The sequence below is a fragment of the Pithys albifrons genome, chromosome 10 (assembly GCF_047495875.1).
Source record: "Pithys albifrons albifrons isolate INPA30051 chromosome 10, PitAlb_v1, whole genome shotgun sequence".
Classification (NCBI taxonomy): domain Eukaryota; kingdom Metazoa; phylum Chordata; class Aves; order Passeriformes; family Thamnophilidae; genus Pithys; species Pithys albifrons.
The window spans coordinates 24892761-24910371 of record NC_092467.1 but is presented as its reverse complement, the minus strand read 5'-3'; the positions used below and the strand labels follow the sequence as shown (position 1 = coordinate 24910371).

Below are 17611 nucleotides of genomic sequence, written 5' to 3'. Positions count from 1 at the left end.
ACAGCACTTGTCCCACCCGCCGGGGGCGGGACTCGAACCCGCGACCCAGCGCACTCCCCGGCGGCGAACGGGGCGGTCCCGCGGCGGCCAGTGGGAGCGCGCCTTGCTGGCAGGCGGCAGCGGCGGGGCCGGAGCGGCCATGGCGCGGGCGGGGCGGGCGGCGGCCGCGGGGCCGGGCGAACCGCCGCGGGGCCGGCGGGGCAGCAACAGCCGCGGCCCCGCGGAGCGCCTGTAGCCGCCGCCGGGCCGCAGTCTGGCGAGCCGGGGCGCGCTGGCGGCGGCGGCGGACAAGGAGGAGGAGGGAGGCGGGAGCCAGCCGCCGGCCGCGCCGCCGCCCCACAAGAGGATGAAGAAGCGGAAGGAGCTGAACGCCCTCATCGGCCTGGCCGCCGACGGCCGCAGGAAGAAGCCCTCCAAGAAGGGCTCGGGACACCGGCTGCTTCGCACCGAGCCGCCCGCCTCCGACTCCGAGTCCAGCTCCGAGGAGGACGAGTTCGCGGGGGAGCGGGGCCGCTGCGGAAAGTGAGTCCCGGGGGCTGTGTGCGGGGCCCAGCCCGGTCCTGCTCTGCTCTCGGCTGCGCGGCGGAGCTGGAGGCGGCTGCCTTGCCTTCAGTGGGTCGGGTCCGCAGCTGGGGGTGATGGGATCTGTGTGAGGCTGGGGACTGCCAGGAAACACTCGGAGCTGCACTGAGTGTGACCGACCCGACAGGTCGCCTGTCTGGTGGATACTGACATCGAATCACGGAATGGTTTGGGTTGGAAGGGCCCTTAACGATCATCTAGTTCCAACCACCTGCCAGGAGCAGGGGCACCTTCCACTATACCATCCTATAGATTGTTTTCTTCCGTTTTTTTCTGTTTTGTGCTCACCGCAACACAAGTCCTTGGAGCAGCTCAGGGACCGGCGTTGATGTTGTTGAGCACAGTTCCCATGTGTGTTCAGCATGGCACAGTCCTGCTTCTGTGAGCTGGTGCAGTGTTGGTTTTGTCACAGATGTGATGTGCTTTTGCCAAGTAACAGCATTAATTATGGGCCCCTACGAATACCTGAAAATAGGTATGTCACTTGGGCTTTTGCAATTTAGAACACTCTAGAAATACCTGTCTTAACATTATGGTAATACCCTGTCTTGAAGTGTGTTTTTCAAGCTGTCAGGCAGATGTGCCTAGCATAAGTTTATGTGAGCAGAGCGGGAATTTTTAGTAAGAAAAACCTGACAGCTGCTTTTAAATATGCTAGATGTGCCTTCTGAGGATAAACCAAACAGAGAGGAACAGCCCTGACTTCACTTTATAGCCTTATTTATTCCTAGAAACACTCTTTTTTAGCTCTTGTCAGCCCAAATGTGTGCTGTTGCAACACTGTCCCTTTGCTAGAACAGCATTTAAAATAAAACTCTAGGTACTGTTGTTCACAGTCTGTTACTTTGTTTCATGCAGGGGAGATTATCTACGATGCTGCAAGTTCTGTTACCCATTATGTGCGTTCGTCATTCTTTCCGCTTGTGTGGTAGCGTGTGTTGGCTTAGTCTGGATGCAGGTGGCTCTCAAGGAGGATCTGGATGCAATAAAGGAGAAGTTTCGAACTAGTAAGTATAAATGTAACTACTATTTCACATTTGCTTTGGGCAATATGAAGAGTTTTGGTTGCTTACCTGCTCAGTCAAAGGCTGAAAGTACTGAGTAGGCAAACTACCTCTGAAGTGAGGAGTCCTCTGAGCTAAGAACACTTGGAGGCTTGGCAAATCTGAGGTGAATATTCTATGTTCTTGCCTGCTCTATATCTTCTGAGGAGCAGAGACACTGGACTAGGTGGGCCTATAGTTGCTTTTACAAACATATCTGTAATTCCTGACTGTGGTCTTAGGAGTGCTCTCTTCCAAAGAAAGACTCTATTAAAAATGTTCTGAGCAGCCCTGTCAAAGCAGTCTAAGGAACTCTAACCTTAGATACTTGCTATGGTGTTACTGCAATTTGAATGTTATTTCAGTACTGTGTTTTCTTTCTGTATCCTCTGAATGTTTGTCTTGCTTGCGTTGACCTGTTCGCATACAACTTTTACATCAGGTTGCATAGGGTTTCAAGTTACATCATGTTCAATACTTTGAAGTATGGAGTTAATGTGAGGCATTTTTCTTTTACGTCTCAAGTTATCCCTGTTCGTGTAAGATTTCAGTGTAATTTCTGTAGTGTTGAGGTGTAACAAATGGTGGGATTTGCACATAAGGTATACTCTTGGTTCTCTGTACCTCACGTCTGGGCACAAGATATGCTTTGGTGCCTTATTTTATTAGTGTTTAAAACCCTATATATGTTGAAAAGGGCAAGGATAAGATAAGGAGCTGTGTGAATGGAGCAGAAGAGAGTGAAGCTTAAGCATTCAGGTGGTCTCTGACTGCTTCAGGAAAGTTGGGTAGCTGTGTTTTACCTGAGAAGCAGTGCCGCTGTTGTGGGGTTTGTGCCATAACTTTGATCTTCATCTTAAAGTTTTAGTGCCCAGGACATGAGGATGATCTTAAAAATAAAGCTGGTGAAATCAGTTCAAAAATTAGGAGACTGCTCGGGCTGGAGGTAAGCAAAGGACTTGTTTTGCTTGTGGTAAAAGAGAGGGTGAAGAAATGTGTGCAGGAATTCTTTGCTCTTGGTGTTTAGGTCTTCCTGTTCAGGTGTGTAACTGCTGTGAGGTGAGGAGGTGGAACAGACTGGCTGGGTGTGAGAGAAATAACTGATATTAGATGAGCTTTTTTATTGACTGATACTGAGCTCTGAAAGTTATCTGTAATTCCTGTCTACCAGTTACGGAGGATACCTTCAGTGCCAGGCCCTGCTTTGCAGCTGTGATTGTACCCAGCAGCTCCACAGTAGCTGTTTCTGTGTTCTGGGTCAGCCAACTGCTGCTCTTCAAGGCCTGCTCTGCTTTAAGGGTGTACTGACAGTAAAAGTTTTGCATGAGAACAACAATCCTTGGCTTTGGTGTAGCTAAGTTTCATCATTCCTGTGGTACACAGACCTCTTTGTTAAAGCAGCTGTTCTCTCTGAGCAGATCATCTGGCAATTACAGATGGGCTTGTTTTCTTCTTAACAGCTCTGATAGAAAAGCTATGCATTTAATACTATGTCTGGTGATAAACGTGTCAAATTTCCTTGCCGCTCTAATAGCATGCCTAGAAGTTGGATGGAAGCCTCATAATGAGGCACAGCATTTAAGAACAGCAATAAAAAAGCAGACAGCAAGAACAGTCTGGTTCCAAAAGGTAGCATTGTGCCTTGGTAAGATGTGTGGGTGAACAGAGAAACAAGGGCACATGATCCATGTCTCCTACAGCAAGTTTGGAAAGGGAACCTTCCTCTGAATCTTCATCGATTTTTTTTCCCCCTCCATTAGAGCGGATTCTTTTGGTGATGTTTGTTATGTTCTGAGTACAGTATGAGTGCTTTTTAAAAAAAAGACATCTTTGCATCTAGTGTGTTTGGAATAGGAGGAAGTCATGTGGTGTTTCCTGTCAGTTGTTAATAGTGATTGCTAAGAACATGTGGTACTTAATCTTCCTAGTACTGCAGAAAACTCGAGTCTCACTGTACACAGTGAGAGTGTCAAAACAGAAAATAATTTGTCTGTAAGAGCCTCTGAAATATCAAGGTCAATGTGAACTGCTTGTGTCCAATACACAATTAGCTCTCTGTTCTGGATAAAATAAGCTTTTCAGGGTCTTATTTAATTGAAAGTGTTATTGGGATCTTGGGTGATCAATTTAGATTTTTCTATCCATAGAAAGTACTTTTAGAACTTGCCTTAAGAGGAGTGAAGTGGTTTGTTGAAGGTGCACAGCTTTCCGTTTGTGTGTGTTTGGGTATCTACTCCACAGGCTTCCCCTTTTGACTGGATGGGTCACGCGTGGAAATTTGTTCTGGGAGCTGCCAGCTACATTCCACATAGGTCCCACTGCTCTTGGCAGGCTGGTCTGAACCATGACAGTTTGTTGTGGAGCATTCCAGTGCTGCCTTACAGGGTGGAGGTGCAGATTTTGAAGAACTCTGTCATCTCCATCTCAAAATCTTTGCTTATTTGTTTCTCAGACCTGGGGATTAAGGGTTACCTAATAGTGGTTACAGCTAAACAGCTTAGTCACTGCAGATCTGGAAGAGCTGCATTTCTGAGGCTCACTTGAATTGCTTCGAGCTGCACATTTCCCCCTTCTTGTAGTATTATTTGCAATAATAACTGACTTTATTTCCAAGGACTTTGTTTACTGCTTTGTTTACTAACAGGCATTAGTGTATAAAATTAGAGGGTTTTTTTCAGTTGTCTTTCTATCAGACATAACAGCTGTAATCATGTTAATCTCTTTGGAATTTACTTCAGCAGCAGCAGCCCCTTTGCCAGGCTTGAAAAGGGCATTAAGCTTTGTTGCACCTGCCTCCTTTGCCCTGGGACTGGTGGCAGTTCTTACTTACAGGTCCGTTACTATTTCATGTACCCCTGTGAAGGTAATGCAAAATAACTGCACTAAATAAAGACCTGCTGAGGCCTGCTAGAATGACAGTACTGTGCAAAGTGTTAAATTTAGTACAGACTCTCTGGGTTCTCTCTGCAGATGTTGGTATTCTTAAAGCAAAAAAGAGCTGTCATTCTGAACGAACACTGAATCCTGAATTGGCAATAAACCCAAATATAGATACTGTTGTTACCTTCTTTCACTGCTGCAGATGTTGCCATTTGTAATTTGTTTTCTGCCTTTTAACATTGTTTACCCAAATGTTTTCTCTTTTTAAAAAACATTTTTTATATTTAATATATTTAATTTAATAGTTAATTATTTTTCTGTTCTTTTAGTGGAATCTAATCAAAAGACATCATTCCAAGAAATTCCTAAACTGAATGAAGATTTGGTGCAGAACCAAAAGCAGCTCGAACAAATTGAGACTGGAGAACTGGGGCTGAATAAAATTTGGATAAATATCACAGAGATCAATAAACAGGTGAGAGGGATCAGTGCTTGCTTTTGGAGTATAATAAAATATTCCATTCAAATTTTTTTGTTTACAAAAATTATTCTTAGGTGCAGTGCTAAGGTTTTATCTAAAGACTGCTGTGACTGTATGCTAAACTTTTATTTTTAAGGTTAAAATAGAGTATAAACCTCATTATTAAACAAGCGAAAAACAGCTTGAGTATCCAGCTGGGCTGGAGACTGATCACAGAAGGGAGAAATTGCATAACTGGTGTGAAGCTTTCGGGCAGAATTTAAAAGAACCTCTGAACCGTGCAGTTCTTAATTTTCCTGCCAAATAGTTGTGATGTTTATGATGAAAGATTTGACATTCAAATTTGCGAGAGTGTTTTGTAAGTGTTACCTGACTCAGTGCAAGCTCCTGTTGCTGTAGTCGATGAAGTGGTGAATATAAAATCTGCTAACACACTCTCAGACTCTTGAGCTGGTGTAAATCTTGTCACTGTTGGCACTGCTAGAACTAAGCCACTTAACAGAGAGCTATTTCCTTGGCTGCTCTATTAACTCATGTTTTAGTTGAAGCATCCAGGAAGGCTCTTACTGAAATTTTTGCCCAGGTGGGTAAAAGTTCAGAGCTGCTCACAGTGAATGGTATCAAGAGGTGTGTGTGGAGAACCCTCCTTGACATGGGTGCTTTGGGTTTAATTTTTAAGAGTACTGAAGTGCCTGTTCTGTTTGGGTTTTCTTCAGTCCTGTGTAGTGGTTAAGTGCGTACTGAGGTATGTAAGTGTATCTGAAATTTTGATTTGCTTTCTTTGGCATCTTCAGTCTTTATCCACAGTTACTTAGGTGTTTCATAGGACTTCTAAAATGCTCTTATCTGCACCTGTATGTTAAAGATACTTGAACATGGTTCTTGCAGGCCCTTAAGTTACTTCAGGATTTGGATACAATCTGAGCCAGATCTTCTGGGGATCAAACTTTAGTTAACTGGTTTTTTTTTCAATGAATTGTTGGGATGTGCTGCTGGGAATAATCTCAGCCAATAGTTACAGCTGTGGAACTAGATCTGCATGCCATCTGATCAACATTGACCTAATGTAAAATTAAGATCTTTCCCATTTCCTCAGCTTGCAAAAGAGCTTTTTTGTTTTATAACCAGAAGCAAGTGGATTTTATCCACTCCACTTTTGTGTTGTCAAATGTAAGAAGAAATTTTTTCACTTCATTTTGACTACTGATTGCTGCAAATTGGTCTTGAAACGAGAGCATTAGCAACAAATGACTAGCATGCAGTTTTTAATTTATTTGACAACCTCTAGATTGGAATGAATAAGTACTCACGAAGATGCATTGAATAACTTGCTGTCAGGGTCAGTCAGGTGACAGAAACTGAGCTAACCTGCTGTGCGTAGGTTGTCACTGTTCCACTTCTGTAGCAGAAGGTTTGAATGATACGTGCAACTTCTTTGCCCATCACTCAACTAGAGAAGTTGCGTGGCTTCGCTGGGTTTTGCCAAGCAGGTTTGATTGCTAAATACAAAAGCGTGTAACTGTTTCTTCCACATAAGGACTTCTTGCACAATTCTTAGTCTTTCTTGGGCAACAGTCTCTCTCTAAGAGGATGAATGTAAAATTGGCAGATGGTATCTTATTAAAAAGAAGGGGCTTCTATGGCTTTCATTCAGTTCAGAAAAAAAATTAAATAAAAACTTACTCTTTTGCATTATCAGAGTATTTTAACATAGCCTAGGCAGGACTTCTAGCATAGGGAGAGAGGTGTTTTGCGTGTGTGCATATATAATTCTGTATTATCTTATGTTTTAATGTTACACAGTAGGTCATTAGTATTGGGGAAGGTCAGAATCAGGATTATGTTGCCTAATTCTAAGTATTCCTTTTTGGGTTTAGATATCACTACTGACCTCAACAGTAAATCATCTCAAAAACAACATAAAGTCTGCTGCTGATTTGATTTCTCTTCCTCTCACAGTAGAGAAACTTCAGAAGGTAAGCACTTTAAATGTAGATGTCATTAAATGTGTCCTGTGCTGCTGAGCTGCAGCTGGGCTCTTGGGGACAGCAGTGACAACAGGAGCTGCCTGAATTGCATGCAAGGAGTATTTGCTTCTCTTGTCTTTAAAATTTGACTTCGTATACTTGATATTGGATGGTCCTATGATAATGTATGGCAGGTAAAAAATAGGAAGGCCCTTTTAGAGATGCATTTGTTTGTATTATGTTGTCATGTCTTTACCTTGGAGCTGAGCTTTCTGTTTACTTCAAGCTGCTCATGTTAATATCATTTAAGATATGTGGAAGCATCTGCTGCAGTTTTGTAACTCTGTTTACAAATAGATAGTTTGTTTAGCTTTTTTAATTGGAAAAGAAAATGGATTGCTCTCTGTTAATGCAGTGTCTTATTGTGTACCTTAGCTGAGCATTCTTTACAAAGAACTGTTTATTTTGGTAAAAGGAATGGCTTGTTGAAACTTGCTATGGCAGTTTTGTTTATTTAGCAATAAGCATTTATATTTGGCTAAGGCCTAATGTGATTCCAGTCTTTGTGGCATTATGGGTTTCCATGTCTCATTTCCTATCCCTACAAAATTAATTTATAATCAACAAGCTAGTGATATGCAAAGCAATTAAGTGTGGTTAGGCTGACTAAGCTGCTAGGATTTCTTCTTCTGGGAGGAGTACAAAGCTATTTCCTAAGTCTCTTACTTGCTGCTATGAGTGTGCTGGATTTTCACTGTCTTATCAGAAGGAACTCTTAAGGCATGTGGTGTCAGCAATAGTGTGGCCAGAAGGACTAGGTCAGTGATTGTCCCACTGTACTGGGCATTGATGATGCTGCACCTCAGATCCTGAGTCCAGTTCTGGGCCTCTCACTACAAGAAAGAGATTGAGGTGCTGGAGTGTGTCCAGAGAAGGGCAACGGCTGGTGAAGGGTCTGGAGCATAAGTCTGATGAGGAGCAGCTGAGGGAGCTGGGAGTGTTTTGCATGGAGAAAGGAGGCTCGGAGGGGGCCTTACTGTTCTCTACAATTACCTGAAAGGGGGTTGTGGCAAGATAGGGTGAGTCTCTTCTCCCAGGTAACAAGGATAGTACAAGGAGAAATGGCCTCAAGCTGTACCAGAGGAGATTTGGATTGGATAATAGGAAAAATTCATTCACCAAAGGGGTTGTCAAACGTTGGAACAGGCTGCACAGGGAGGGTGGTGGAGTCATCACCCTTAGAGGTATTTGAAGTACGTGGATAGAAACTTGGAGACATGGTTTAGTGGTGGATTTGGCAGTGCTGGGTTTACAGAATAGTTCACTTTCTAAAGGTATTGAGTTGGAGGTAGGAGGAATTCACATCAGTGAAGGCAAGGGAAGGATGAGCAGGAGTAATCAGAGACAAAGCTATTAAAGCTCACTGACTGTACCTACAGAATTCGCAGGGCCTCAGAGCTATTCTTTGATTTAAATAAAAGATAATACTTGCTTGAAAAATCTAATCTACAACCTTTGGCAGACTAGGGTTACAGTGTATGATGTGTCTGATGAGCAGCTGTTGAGAAAAACTTAAGGTGGGATAAAATGTTGCTATCAGTATCCTTATATTCAATACAAAAATACTCCCTATAGAGAGGAAGCAAGATGTCTTTATATAGGGATTAATCCTTTTTTTTCCCCTAACGTTTCTAATGTTTTGGGAGTGGGACCTACAAGCTCTTCATTTTAGTTATCCAGTTTAAGCCCTCATAGTGTAGCGTGTCTTCACCTGGAGATGCAATGGGTATAATTTAGTTTTGAGTGCAAAGATAGTTCCAAATTCTTCAAACTCACATGTGTATTTTTGTGGCAGTCTGCCTGCAGTTTCACTAACAAAACACTGTGTTCAGGAAACCGGAACTTTGGTACATTGCAGTATGAAGAAGGTTGAGATTTCTGTCATCTTCTTTATTGCAGACTGTAGCAAACATAGGAAGCACCCTTACCAGTGTGGCTCATGATGTTGAAAATATACAGACAGCTATTGAAGAATACAAGAAATCCGTAGAAATACTCCAGAATGATGTGGTAAGAAAATGTACTGATTGACAGTTTAAACAGTTACCTGCCTAATATGAAGAAAGTTAAAGAACTATGTGAAGTTCTCCTCAAGCCTTTGAAATGCTTTTCAGTTTTCAGTACGTTGGTACATTAATTAGCTAATCTTCTAATTCCTGAGTGACATCTGTTATATGGTACCAAGGATGTTATTTCTCTGTAGCCGGAATTGTTGTTCCCTATTGCACTTCTTATCCTGCATGTTTTTATTTCCTACTCCTCAGATATGGAGCCTTGGGAAACTTTCCAGGCTACTGTTTATGGTAATTGCACTATTTTAGGTGTGAAGATGGTCAGAAAACTGAGGTAGAGTTTGTTGGTTGAATTAAGGATGCATATACAGATGAAATTGCTACTGTTTTTACCAAAAACTACTCTCTGTATTTATGCTGACCTCTCACTTGGGGTTAACAAACTGCACCAATAATTATAGTTTTTCAGCTAAACTGCAATACAGCCTTCAATTCTTCCAGATAAAATCTAAATTAGATACATAATAAAGCTTGATTGAGTCAGTGGGTGCTATGAAAACATTGCAGATATGGCAGTGTGTATATCGGTGAATGTGTATCATAATACTTCATTAAATGAAGAAGAGCTAATTAAGAGGGTTTAATAAAAATAAATTTGGCCCTTATGTGTTTGAAAGAGAAAACTCTATTAGCCTAGTTAAAATACTGCATGTACAACAGATGTGAATGACTATAATTGTAGCAAAACATCCTTAGCAACAGTCTGCCAGTTACTAAAAGCTTATTTTCAGGCATTTGGTAACATAATTTTCTACTTCTTTCCTTAGAAGGAATTAAAACAGATGCCTTCACTTCCCTCCACTGCTGTGCCAAGGACTGAAAGAAATCAGACAGAAAATTCCAAAAAGGTATTTTTTTCCGTTGCATAAGGAATTGTGGTACAAGTATCATGGATGCATAACTTACCTGTGTGTTTTGCAGTACTGTAGTCTGCAAAATGTATGGGTTTTATCAAGATGATACAGATAGTATCCTTCAAAACAGAGCATAAGATAATTTTGCTGTAGTTTGTTCCTGTGTATATGCAAACAGGAAAGTGCCTTGGTCTCAGTATATTTTTTGTGTTCTGACTGGGTGAGGAGTAATAAGGCTGAAACCATTATCTGACAAAATATAGTTGTACTTTGCTTATGTAAATGGCAGTGAGTTAAAGCCTTTTAATGGAGTGGATTTTATGGCAAGTACTGCCAATCTGAGCAAATTTGGGAGTGGCATATATTGAGTCACCCTCTGTGTACTGAGGTGGGGAAAGCAGTAATTCATCAACAAGGTTAATATGTGGGTGTTTAGCTGAATGGGTTGGAAGGGAATGACTGCTCTTGCTTACATGTAATATAGTCAATATCTTCCTCAAAAATGAGTTTTGTGTATAAATATACTCCATGCATGCTTTCTTGGGAAAAATAGTTGTGCTTACCAAGCTTGACCTGTAAAATGAGATGAATAGGCTTTCTGTGTTCACTGGCACAGCTGAAGTGATTACAGTAGCAAGAAAGAGGTTAGCCCTGAGGAAGAATCTCAGTTTCAAACTTTGACAGTTGGAATAACTTTTTGGAAACTTCCAGTTGGATGTTTTTAGCGGTGTTGGTGGAGAGCCACTCTGAAGTCTGCCCAGTTAAACTGGGTCAGTTGTGTTGTTAATAGCAAGAGTGCTGCAGAGGCTGAGGAAACTGACACGTGCTGGGTTTGTATTTCAGGAAAGCCAGACACTGCGTGCAGCTTTGGAAGAACTAAATAATACCGTGGTGGTGTACCAAAAGTTAAATGACATCAGGCTTCTAAATGTAGATTCAGCCATTGGCAACCTGAGCCAGAAGGTTATGCTGTTAGAAAACTCTCCCCTTGCGAATAATCTGGAAAAAAGAGAGAACTTGTCTGCCAGCCTGGTAAGTATTTGATTGCTAAGGGTGTCTGCTCAGGCTGGTAGTTTCAATGCATTCCTTACACTGCAGATACAGTTTTTCAGTCTTAACTAAAGAAAATGTCAGAATGAGACCCGAGATACTAGGATTTCATTATAAAAGGCTGGAATTTGTACTGTATTTCTGAAGAGATAATAAGCATTAAGGGTATCTCTGAAACAGTGTCTCATTTCTTCCCTGCAGAATCTACAGGAAATTGTCCAAAACACTGTGACATTGAGACTGAAGTAATTGCTTTATGGGGCAGGATTCACAAACTGAATTATGTTTTAGGAATCACTCTGGCATAGATCTGTTAAGACCACTGAGGAGCTAGGTGGGACTCTACATTGTTCAACAGTCCTGAAATTCTAAAAACCCAACAAAAACACCCCTAAATATGTTCATAAATTCTTCCAGTGCTTTCTGTGTGCCATACTGGGGCCAATCTGTGAGAACATGTTCTGTATGTTTAGCAATAAAGGAACCAGCTGACATTGCTGTGGTAAATTACATAACCCATTTTTATAACTTCATGTTTATTCTAGCAGGTATGCGCCCTGGTTTTTTCCTGCTTCAGGCCTGCCAAATTTGAAGGAAAGAAACTGTGCTGTAGAAAAAAAAAGCACATGATTAAACTCTGCTGGGTTTTTTTTCTGCAGGGGAATGATGCAACTACCTCTCTAAAAGTGGAAAATGAAGATCAACTGGATAGTGGAACTCAATCAGAGAAAGAAGTGAAGGTAAAGTAAGGAAATACAAATTACACTGGATTAATAGAGGATGTAATTGTCTTTCTAATCATGTTTGAAATGAACCTTCATTGAGCAAGGGTCTGCAAACAGGCTGTTCTGCTGAAGTTATCAGAGGCTACTCTGATCAAGTAGGACAGTTAATCCACTCCCTTTTGGGGACCGAAAGTCAATAAGGATGGAAGAAAAGTCAGAATGGCAATACTTTAAAATATGACAACTTTTCTTCCATCTTGATTGACTGTAGTGTCCTTCCATTCAGCTGGAATAATCCTGGGACATTCAGATTGTGGTCCAGTGGAACAGGGACTGTGGCAGCCAGCTCTTTTGTGTACCCATTGCCAGGCTTTCCACAGAGGTAGCCCAGCTGTTGAGAGTTCACACTACAAATGGGGTAACTGCATTTATTCAGGTTTAAAAACTTTCTTAGGTCAGCTTAGAGAAAGTAAGCACTAGTGGAGTCTAGGACTTGCTGAAAGCCCCTCAGATTTATCACTGGCTGGGAGCGAGTTTAAGTGAATGGCCAAATTATGGGTAGAGAATAGAAAGCGAACCTGCTGAGTTTAGTTTCCATCTGCTGGAAAGAAAGTGAGTGAGCAAACAGGCTACACTGTCAGTTCTGGGCTTGTATTGATGTGAACTCCACTTGTGCTCTGGAACCTGCTCATAAAAAGAGCAAAGGAGCTGCAGGTTAAAAAATATGGAGGTTTTACTTTGGCAGAGATAGAGTGACTCCTGCATGAAGGTACTTAGTACTGCAGACAAATACTTGAAACAATTATGCAATTCCATTAATATATAAATGTTCACTCCAAGTATGTTTAACTGTTTCATATTACAGTTTTTCAGTGTCTTGCTCTTTTCCATAGGGAATATGGGAACTAACTGTCAGATTCTTTTGAAATTGGGGTCTGCAAAATAGTTGTCTTTTGTCATGTTGAGGTACTGTTTCTGTTGTTTTCTTACAGACCATGTGAATTTATTCCTAACATCTTTCCATTGATTTTTTTTAATCTTGTTCATTGTTTTAAACTTCATCAGTCTAGATCAGCCTAAGTCAGTCAAAAGTGTTTACAGATTTTAAATTACTACTTTTCCTGATCATCTGCCTCTACTGAAGGGGTGTTTTTAAGTGGGTTTTTTTCCCCTCTACATATGCAGGAAACAGAAACTAGAGATTCTCAGGTATCAAAACTAAAAGAGAAGCTTCAGCTGATCAATGCTCTCCCAGGCAAACCAGAAAATGACAGACCCATTGAGACAACAAAGAATGGTAAGAATGTCTTGTCATAGTAATCCGTAAACCTGAAGGTTCCCTGTGTAACTCAAAGGATAACTAATAAAGATGGATAAATTAGACCGTTTCTGAAGATTTTTATAAGGGTTGTTTTAGTTAAACTGGTAGGAAACTGATGCCTCTAAACCAGAAAACTATGACTCCAAAAGTTTGAAGGCGATTTTCCGTGTGTATGGCAGAATTCACATCAATAGCTTGTGTTTGAAAGGATGCAGTGATTAACTTGTAGAACTTTATACTGGTTTTGCTTTTTCAAAATCTAAGTGTAACATAGAGGAAAAGTCTGTGTGTCTGCTGACTTCAGTTCTTCACTTCTGCTGTATTGAGGTAGTGCTGAACATCAGATTTTAAATACTTCATAGAACTGTGAGGCTCATCTATTCCAGGCAGGAGCTTGGAAGTTTAGATCTTGCTGTTGGGAAATACTGATATCAGTAAGATGAAAATAACCCAGGTGAGCAGATGTAATTTGCTTAATAAAGCATCTTCAGCACCCTCAGAGTGGGAAGCAGAAAAACACTTCCAAGTCTTTCTTTGTATGGGAGTTTACAAATACACATCTCCTAGTACAGAATGAAAGATAAGTCTGTGTCCAAAAACTATTCTTTTAATTATTGGTAAAAGGCGACAACACTGCTGTATTCTGAAATAATGCTACAGCATTCCTATCCCTTATAGCATCTGTGATAAAAAAATATTTATATTGGATTTGTGTTTGTTTTAGCCAACTGTAATTCTGTGAAATTGGTGAGACTAATAGAGATTGTTTTATAACAGTTGACAGTAGTCTGAGTACTACAGCAAAGCCCACAGACCTTTCAAAGCTGTCTTCAAGGTCAGCTGGTGACAACACAGAGAGTAATGGGCAGCTGAGCCATCTGTCCTTACCAGGAATTTCCAACATCAAAGGTATGTCCTTTCTAGGCTGACCTTTTCTTCTGAATATTTCATGTAAATGTTTAGGACACGATAAGTATAAGCATTCTGGGAAAAGTGAGGTCAATTTTAAAAGCTTAAGAACTATGGGCTTTTATAAAAAAAAAACAAAAAATCCCAACTGAAAGAGTAGCATGTAAAAGAAAAGAAACTGAGATTTAAGCCCGACTGTGCATTATAAGTGAATTATAATTGTTTTGGGTACCAAAGTAGTATATCAAATGTCCCAGTGGTTGGGAGAGAAGTAGAAGACAGAATTAGCATACTGAAGGAAAAAGAAGTAGGTAAGAGTGTGTATGTTCTGGGGCTTTTTTCTTTATTTGTCTTTTTTAAGGGAACACTGCCTGGTCAGATGAATGGTTTCTGGATCTTGCTGTTCAGTCTCTTCAGCTACTGAGAGAGCAACTCTGAATCAGGAAGTGAATAGACACTTTTCCCTTTGTATCATCTGTACTGTTGGTATAGCAACAGTCATTCAGAGCTTGCTTTTGTGGAGGATAACTGCATCTGTATGCAGTTAGTGGTTGTAAAATGGGCTGCTAATTGTTGTGAGAAATAGGGATTATTTTTTCAGATTTAGTGTAATTTAATCAGAAATGTTTATGCTTTTTTCTCCTAACTTTTACCAACAGCTTGTGACAGCACAGGAGGCAAACTCCACACTCAGGGATGCTGTATTTAATTACTGGGTAGTAAGACTGAGTGCTGTAAAACTGGGAAAGCAGCTTAAAGGATGTTCCTGTGTACGTAAAGTAGGTGCTTTTCAATCCTTGTTCTCTTTGCAGATCTTCAGAATTTGTTTGAGAAAGCACCTGAAGATGCTGATGGAAAACTCTCATATGAAATTCTTCAAAAGTTGCTTGGCTTCACAGCCGAAGAGTCAAAGAGCCTTATGGAATTTGACACGGATGGAGATGAGAAATACACACTAAAAGAACTGAGATTAGCATTAGGTGTATAGGACCTGTATTTAGAAATTTTATATTGGTAGATGCTACTGTAGCTAAAGGAAGCTACAGGACATGAAAAACTACGTCTGCACTTTCCCACTGTTTTACTGATCTTTGGAGCTAAATTACTGTACACATTGCCACCTCTTACTTGCATTTATTGAAAAGCAATCTACAAATTTATATGTCAATAGGACATAGTATTGGGACTGTGTTAAAATCCAGAAAATTCCCAAACGTGGAAACATTTTCCTCTCATTCTTTCCTTTTCAAGGGCGTTTTTCGTTTTAATTTAAAATGTGTACATACTAAAATAAAACTATGGTTTTATATTTCACTGAAATTTGCCTTAAATTAGAGAGCTGCACTTTATGTAGAGCAGAAGGAAATCTGTCTTGAAAAGATGGACTGCTTCTGCTTGTAAATATTTGAGAGAGTAAATTATGCATATTTAAGGACAAGTTTGTGTCAGGGTCTGTGTTGGTAGTAAACTGTTTTATAATGAGAGACTGAGCCTGAAATGGGCGGTTAAAAGTTTCAGCTAAATTTCTGATTTTGACTAAGTAAATCCATGAATGAGTTTAGCCTGTCCGAGGAAAGCAGAAGGGGTAAGTCATGCCCATCTACAGCAGGATGTATTTTTAAAGGGAAGAGTTGAAAGTGTTTTTATATCATGAGCCTACAGGAGCAACTAATTTGCCAAGTGCTTGGATTTTCACTTCAGCATTCTTTAAGCTTTGGTGTGCTGCATCCAGATTATATTTTGTGAAATGAGCCTGTCTATTTTTTTTAAATGAACACACTGAATAGCTTTATCAAATGCTAAGAGGTAAAAGCCTACAGCGCAGCCTGCTGAGTAGCACCTGAACAATTTGTGCCTCAGTGGTGCACAGATATACCCCAGGAGTGGAAGTGGGTGAGAAGACCCAGAGTAGATTTGTGAGTTTTGTCCTGTTTGTGACTGTAATCTCTTCTTGGTACCTTTATTTCTTGTGTTCTTGCCAACAGAAGGGTGTAAAATCAGGGTAGGTATGTGCAATGGCATCATCATTCTGTACTGAGACCTGGGCTGTAAGTGAGGTTTCCTTGCTACAGAGGAGCTTAAAGATCTGTTTGTAGCAGAGGATCTAAACACAAAGTATAACCTTTTGGAACATAGAAATATTACCTCTACAGAGAGGTTCTCTCTTGCAGGCTGGATCAGGGCCAAGTTGGCTGATTTTACTCACAAATATCACTGACCTTGTTAAGAGTTTTTTGCATGATTAATGAATTGAAGTTGCCCACCACACTGAAACATCAGTTTATGTGGAAGTTGGTTCATAATCATTGACTTTTATACAACTTTAGACTGGATGTTTTATCAGTTATTGTATTATGAATCAGCAAAGGAATGTACAAAATGTAGCCCTGTTACCCATTCCCTAGGCTTCTTTCACTGTTGCTCTTCTCTCCTGTTTGGGTAATGCAGATGTCACCCAATACCAAAATGCTTTTGATGTGACATTTGAAAATGTAGTATTTAAAAACAAAACCAAACCAACCAACCTTGGCGTTGGAGAGGGCAAGAAGTCAACACTTGCTTCTTGCTGCTTCCTGCACCCTTTTATACACTACTGTATAATTCCTTAACCAAATAAAACAAAAAGCAATAAAATGTAACGATTCTGATATTTTATTTGTACATACTGTATCATAGCCATGTGCCAGAGTTTGCAAAATATTTTTGGAAGTTTATTTGTATGAAATTGAACTTACTTTAAAATTTAAGGAATTCCTGTATCACCATGTGAATCTGTTAGTGTTTTGTTTTGAGTCTGTTTTTGTTTTAGAAGGCTCTTCAACAGCAGTGATGAAACTGTCAGCCAGGCAAAATGTGTGCTGTTCCACTGCCCGCGTCCTCTGCCTGTGCCCAAGGAGCCGAGCTGGGCAGCAATCGGCACTGGGACTCAGCTGGCCGGGGGTGCTGCTCAACTTGCATGTCGAGAGCGTAGTCAATTGCTAATCGCTGTAGTCAGTGCTGCTGTAGGATGGACTTGTGCTACTAGTTAGACAAAATCTGGCCATCCCCGACTACGGGGATCGCTTCTCTGCTGCAAGCTGGGAGCGCGGGTCCCGTCCCTGCGAGGTTTCAGCTGCGGCACCACTGTCCCTCCCGCACGCTTCCCCAAGCCCTGATGCCGCGTGTTGGCAAGGTTCCTCTCCCGTGTTTATTCACGCTGCAGATGGTAGAGGGCACAAAAGCCGCGAGTGTAGTAAATACAGTTGCGCCTGCTGCTGGGGGGGGTATCAGCGGGACGGCTGAAAGCTCTGGGCAGCACGTCCTAGAGAAAAAAAGCGCTGTCTGTCCGAAATCAAATGAAGCGGTGAGAGCGAGCTGTAGCGGGAACACTCTTGCTGTTGTGCTGCGATTCCTGGCTTCGTTTTCGGGCTGTACCTGTGGCTTTGGGTGACCCCCACTGTATGCACCTTTCCCTCGCGGTTACGGGGCTGTGCGGGGCTACACCGCGGGGCTGCGCGGCCTTCCTCATGCAGCGCGATTTTTTATATATGTATCAATAAAAGCTGATTTCCAGTGTGCGCCTGTGGACAGTTCCTGGGGGGACGAGGGGCGGCCGCGGCGGGGCGAGGCGGGCCCATATGTGGGTGGGCGGAGCGGGGCGGGCGGAGCGGAGCGGGGAGCAGGGAGG

At 41.6% G+C, this 17611-nt stretch overlaps 1 protein-coding gene across 1 annotated transcript; it reads left to right on the top strand.

Moving 5' to 3' along the window:
- The first annotated feature begins 101 nt into the window (after window positions 1–101).
- On the top strand, window positions 102–17501 carry EFCAB14 (EF-hand calcium binding domain 14). The gene is made up of 11 exons (XM_071565654.1): window positions 102–522; window positions 1441–1589; window positions 4835–4980; window positions 6864–6962; window positions 8913–9023; window positions 9853–9933; window positions 10783–10971; window positions 11649–11729; window positions 12900–13011; window positions 13813–13944; window positions 14757–17501. The coding sequence occupies exons 1-11, from the start codon at window positions 347–349 to the stop codon at window positions 14930–14932; spliced, it is 1452 nt and encodes a 483-aa protein (XP_071421755.1). The 5' UTR covers window positions 102–346; the 3' UTR covers window positions 14933–17501.
- The last annotated feature ends 110 nt before the right edge of the window (window positions 17502–17611 follow it).

Excerpts from the sequence above, each read along its gene's own strand:
- EFCAB14 (XM_071565654.1), top strand. The coding sequence starts at position 347 with ATGAAGAAGCGGAAGGAGCTGAACGCCCTCATCGGCCTGGCCGCCGAC. Across the intron at positions 9,024-9,852 it reads AAATACTCCAGAATGATGTG|AAGGAATTAAAACAGATGCC; the intron begins GTAAGAAAATGT and ends TTCTTTCCTTAG. Across the intron at positions 10,972-11,648 it reads AGAACTTGTCTGCCAGCCTG|GGGAATGATGCAACTACCTC; the intron begins GTAAGTATTTGA and ends TTTTTTCTGCAG.